This window comes from Megascapheus bottae, chromosome 4, assembly GCF_031878675.1.
Source record: "Megascapheus bottae isolate mThoBot1 chromosome 4, mThoBot2.hap1, whole genome shotgun sequence".
Lineage (NCBI taxonomy): Eukaryota > Metazoa > Chordata > Mammalia > Rodentia > Geomyidae > Megascapheus > Megascapheus bottae.
In genome coordinates, this window is record NC_143512.1 from 4,144,813 (window position 1) to 4,150,812 (window position 6,000).

At 49.1% G+C, this 6,000-nt stretch overlaps 1 protein-coding gene across 1 annotated transcript in view; it reads right to left on the reverse strand.

Annotated features, from left to right (window-relative positions):
- Positions 1-5,261, reverse strand: part of Tcof1 (treacle ribosome biogenesis factor 1) — a 39,386-nt gene extending 34,125 nt beyond the window's left edge. The window contains exons 1-2 of the mRNA XM_090331229.1: positions 5,091-5,261; positions 2,375-2,430 (exon numbers count right to left, since the gene is read on the reverse strand). Coding sequence (XP_090187355.1) covers positions 2,375-2,430; positions 5,091-5,198 — 164 coding nt within the window. The 5' untranslated portion in view covers positions 5,199-5,261. The remainder of the gene's footprint in view (positions 1-2,374; positions 2,431-5,090) is intronic.
- Between the last annotated feature and the right edge of the window lie 739 nt (positions 5,262-6,000).

Genomic DNA, 6,000 nt, shown 5'->3' on the forward strand with positions numbered 1-6,000 from the left:
AACACACCATTGCATTTTCATTCATTTGGAAAAGTGCCCCTGATAATTATGGACTAGTCTTAAGTAGAACCAGGTATGTTACAGAGGATTACAGCAGTAGCTAATGGCCAGCAGATGATAGGCTCTGTGTACAACATCTGGCTCCTCCTCCAGAACCTGCCCCACCAGCCATGCCCTCTTCTTTCCTACTATACCCGGGCTGAAATTTCCATCTGAAGTTTAATTCAACCTCCTCAGTACCCTGGCAACCATCTCCTCCCCCACCACATTCTAGGCCCTATCATTAGGTTTCATTTCCTTTTGAGCATTTCTCTCTCTGTTGCTTTACTTAGTTCTGGCCTGATTCCTCACCCAATATATAAGGCCAAGAGGAAGTTCACTCCAATACACAGGCCCAAGAAGTTTGCCCCAGCAACTCCCAACTCCTTGCACACACTTAGAGAAAGGAGTCACTAAGTACCCTGCCCAGGGTCAAGGAGTTAAGTTTGGAGCATTGTCAGATATGCACCCAAATGGATGAATCTCCCCTAATTCCTTCTTTAGCCCCACTGATCTCCACCCCCAAGAGTCAGTCTGTGTCCTGTTTCCAGCTGGGATGGAGATGGCTCTCCCACAATCTGTATGTTATTCCTTCCCAGGAAGGCCACTTCTCAGGAGCACCTTGCTAAAAGCAGGTTTCATTTATTACCTATGATATAGTAACTTGTTCTGTCTCTTTTCTCCCAACAGAATGTTAGGTCTAGTTCAGCCCTTGTGGCTTTCGTCTGTAATCCTACTCAAGAGGACGGAGATCTGACCATGTAAATTCCAAGGTCTAGTGAGACATATTTTAATGAAAGGGGAGCTGTGGCTCAAAAAGGTCAAGGAACAGCACTCAAGCCCTGAGTTCAAGTCCCAGTACTGACACAAAAACAAAGAATAGTGCTTGGCTTGTAGTAGCTGTTCCATAAACACTGGGACATTTTATTTCATACAGTATTGTTTAATTTTTACAACGCAATGAGATAGCTACATTAGTTTTCATTTTATAGATGAAGACCCTTAAAAGTCAAGGTCATACAACTAGTGGTTGGGTTTGAATGACTAGGAAAGACCCTTGTTCTGAGAAGGGGCTAGCAGCAGGAAGGGTATGTGGTATAGCTCACCGGAAGCTGGGCCAGATGGAGAGGGTGAGAAGCAGAGGACATGCCATGTACTCTGAGCTTACCTAAGCACCAGTGGAGAGCCAGAACTGAGGGTGGACAGGTTTTTCGTGACTTTAGCTTTCCATTACAGACTGGCAGCCTCTGTTTACATACTACTGACAGCAGGAGGCTCACTGCCACTGTCCTCCCACTCATTTCTGGGTATCTCTGATAAGTAAGTGCTTGTATCTAGAAATGAGAACTTGTCTTTGATCGCTAGCATTCCTTAGGGGCTATGTCTCCGCTTCTTTGCCCCTCAGGGCAGGGAGAGAAAACAATCTTTCAATCTCAAGCCATTTCTCTGATGATACTCCCTTAACTGATTCCCGCCTTGGAAAGTGTTTACATTTCCTGTTTTATACTCCCCATGATCTTGGAGGCTTTCCTTCCAGCTCATGCGTGGACCTACCTTCCCACAGGTGCACAAGTCAGATCTGGGGGTCAACTAGACACTTCTGGAACCCATCCACATCCTTCTTTCATCCCTACCCTTCCCAACACACGCTGCCCACTGGCTCTGTGCTCCCACCTCAGGCCCAGCCAGGTCTTGTCTCACTCTGCCTTGTCCTTCTGTGGCTCCCATTGCTTGTGAGTAAAGACACACTTTCTCATTAGATGGCCAGGCTGCAAGGCTTGGCCTTGTCAGTTGCCTGGCTTCATCTGTACTATCCCTCGGCTACAGGCCTCAGCATCAGCAACTCCCACTGCCAGGTACTCTGCCTGCTTCTTCAATGCAATACCTAGTTTACCCCACTGCTTCCAAAAGCTCTATGTTACAGCCCTTCAGAGAAGCCCCAGAAACTTCCAACGAAGTTGTGTTTCATGTTCCCAAGCGCCTGTCTTTCCTAGTCCTGATTACTAGAAGCATTTTATGGTTACGTGTTTTATCCTACTTCCTTGTCTATAATGTCAGCAACAGGAAAGGAGCAATCAGTTCTGTATCATTTATAACAGTACCACCATTCCTAAAACAGGACTGGGCATTCTGCAGGTGCTCAATAAATGCTTATGATAAAAGATTATGACTTTCAATGTCCCCTCCCTTACCAAATGTCCACAGAGAAATTCCCACATGGGATGGGACCTGGCTTCTGGAGACAAGTGCCACAGTGGGTTATGGGGTTAGATCTGATTCCTGGATGACTGAATGGGGCGTCTCTGTCCTACATCTTTAGTCCCACCACACTTACTGTTGCCAGTGTGTATAGATGTCCAAAAGTGTGATAGACTGAGCCAGAAGATTCTTCTGCAAAAAAGTAAAGAGAACTACAATGAATTCCCAGCACGGTAACATCCCCTTGAGGCCCAGTGCCCCTCACCTTGTACCTGCACAGACAAGCATTTCAGAGAGGGTCTTTTTGCTTGTTCCTGACAATACCATTCAATTTCTTCTAGATACAAGAAGGGCAAACAAATAATTCTAGCTAAAAGAAATTTTTTTTTTTTGCTAGTCTTAGGGCTTGAACTCAGGGCCTGAGCACTATCCTTTTCTCAAGGCTAGCACTCTGCCAATTGAGCCACAGCACCACTTCCCGCCTTTTCTATGTATGTGGTACCGAGGAATCAAACCCGGGTCTTCGTGCATGCTAGGCAAGCACATTCAGCACATTGGTAAGAGGCATCTTTGAACCAAGACATGAGAAAGGGTATCAATGTATGTGAAGTAATGCACCTTCTATCTGGTGAATATAATGTAACCCTTCTATTAATTTCAATACAAAATATATGGGGGAAAAAAAGAGGGACCTTTGAGAGGCTGGAGGTGGGAGGGTCCATGAGAGCACCTTTCTAGGCCCACTGGCACTACCCATTTGGCCACTGATGAGACAGGGCTTTTCCTACTCATGACCTTTCAGAAGTCTTTCAAAGGTCTGGCTAGGCGACTTACCCAGTATACAAACCACAACCCAGACACTCAGGCATCCATGTGGCATAGCCTGTTGGTCACTAGGAAAAAAACGAACCCACATGGAACTAGTCTCTAAGTAGAAGCAGAAAGGAACTAGGTGAAATCCAAGCCCCTAGATCTGGGGCCCGAAGCCCACATCTTGTGAACAGAAGTGTCAGTGTTCTAATGAAACTGAGAGCCATGTGACAAGAACAGAGGGTGTCACACCTGAGCAGATGTACCTAGAGTCAGGCAGAGATCGTGTCAGAGATGATGGCACTCCTCTCCTTCTCCTTTAAACTTTAAGAGCTTTCATTATACCACATATAACATATTGTGGATGTGCTTACATCTGGGATAGTTCATGTCAGTGCCTAGTACCACAAGCTAGGAACACCAGACTGTCAGTTTCACTCTTTTCCATCCCAGGAATAGTGATGGCCTAGCTTCCCAAAGGGCTTTGCCATTTTTGTTATGTGAAATGCTCTCCTGTCTGGTAAGTACACAATTTATTCTCCCATTTTCTTTTGGTTTTTACACAAATGACATATCCTCAAGAAGGCTTCCCTGACTACTCTAGTAATAACTGAATGCTGCCATCCCCTTCCCCAATTGCTCTACTTCTTGTGACATTCAAACCTCTCATCTATCAGATATAATACACTACAAGTTTGTGTGTGGGTTTCTCTTTTGTTGTTGTTTTTGACCTCAGAAACTTGGTGCTGTCCCTGAGGTTTTGTGCTCAAGGATGCACTCAACCACTTGAGCTTCACTTCCAGCTTTTTGGTGGTTAACAGATAAGTGTCTCATGGACTTTCTTGCCCAGGCTGGCTTGGAAACATGACCCTCAGACCTCAGTCTCCTCAGCCGTTAGGGCTCCAGGCATGAGCCCCCAGCTCCTGGCTCAAGCTTGTATCTTTTATTTATTATGATTATGTCTGACAGGACATTCTTGTATGGGCTCATGCCTAATGAAGATGGACACTATCCCTTGCCCTCTTATCTCTTAGGTGAAATAACTGAAGAAAAGAACTAAAGTCCAGCCAGGATTAGGAAACCAATAGTTTTAGGGTTCACCATGCTTTGGCCCCTTCAAGAGGTCCTGAGAGCTCTTTTTTTATTTTTAAACTAATCAAATCCGTATCCATATGGTTAGCTTCAAACTCTCTGCCTCCATTTCTCAGAGACACTTCAGTCACAACAGATTTCTGTTTGCAATCCCTGAGCACACAACACTCCTCTCTCAACCCCAGAGAGAGGCATTTGCACCTCTACTTGAATACCCACCACTGCTTTCCGATCACAAATCAAGTTCCTCTTCCTCAGGAGAGCCGTTCTTGTTATTCCTGACTAGGGCACTGCACCATCCCGGTTTTAGCATCCTGAGCCTCTTATCTTTTGCTACTCAGTACTATCCGGCCAACTTTGTGATTCTCTGACCTCTCCCTAGTACCAGACTGTAATTTCCAGAACGGCACTGAAAACGCGCCTGGTTCCGTCTAAAAGTCGGAGGATGAAGTTAGCTTTAAATGATCGAGCACCACGAGTTCGAGTCCCACAGCTGTCCTAGGTCATCCTGGGTCACGGATGGCCAGGGGCCCGAGGCCCAGATCATTAACTATGGGGGCCCTGCTCCTGGCGTTCCTCAAGGCGTGATCGCAATGCACCCCAACCCAGAGCAATGTGGACGCGCTGGGGGGGACCGCGCCGAGCCACGTGGCCGGGACTTAGGAAACGTTAAAACCCCCCCGCTACCAGGAAGGGGTGGGGAAAAGAGGCGCGGGAATTACAAAGCCGCCCGGAGCGCCAGCGCCCTCGTCGCCCGCCCTCCCACTGCACGGACGAGGAAACTGAGGCCCGATCGGGCGGCGGGGAGCCGCGGCTGGGAGGCGCAGGCCGCGCTCGCCGCGCTCGCCGGGCGCGGCGCCGACCCCGCGGAGCCGGCTCCCGGGCCGCCCAGCCACCGCGGGGGTGCGGGCCACTGCTCCAGACCTTGCACGCGGCCCGCGGACGCCTACCTGGCCGCTCTGCTCCTTCACTTCCCGCGCGGCGCGCACGTAGCCCGTGTGCAGCAGATGCTGGTAGATCAGGGGAAGCAGCTCCCGCCGCTTCCGGGCCTCCGCCATGCCCGCGACCCCGGCCGGCCAGCTAGCACGCACGCCCCCTTCGGCCCCCCGCCCGCCACTTCCCTCCGCCCTAGGACCTCGCGCACCCCACTTCCGGCTCCTCGTCGCCTCGGTCGCGGGGCCCGCTGGGAAATGTAGTACTCCTGTGGACCGGCGGCCCAAAGGGGGCGGAGACAGACCAACAAGCCCTCCCATTGGCTCAGGGGCGTGGATAGACGTGAACCCGCCTCTGGGCCTGCCATGAGATGAATGAGTAGTACCTCTTTTTCAGAACTTCACTCCTACACTTCAATTTTTTTTTTTTTTTGCCAGTCCTGGGGCTTGAACTCAGGGCCTGGGCACTGTCCTTAGACATGTTTTGCTCTGTCACTTGAGCCACAGCACTACTTCTGGCTTTTTCTGTGTCTGTAATACGGAGGATTTGAACTCGGGTCTTTATGCATGCCAGGCAGGCCCTCTACAGCTAGGCCCACACTTTAGCTCTTTTACAGCCGTGAGCACATTTATTGCATTCCTCCCTGGACTTGAGCTTCCAGAATATTTCATACATGTTGTAGGACCCATTGCCAGTCCTAGAGCTTGTCCACAAGGCATGGGTGCTATCCGTGAGTTTCATTTGCTCAATGTTAGTGCTCTAATACTGGAGCCACAGCCCAGCTACTCCTACTTCTTTTGTGATTAACTGGAGATAAGAGCTCTGGTCTGTTTTTCCCAGAGCTGAATTTGAACTGTGATACTCAGACCTCAGCCTCCAGAGTAGACAGGATTACAGACATGAGCCACCAGCACTCAGCAACTTACC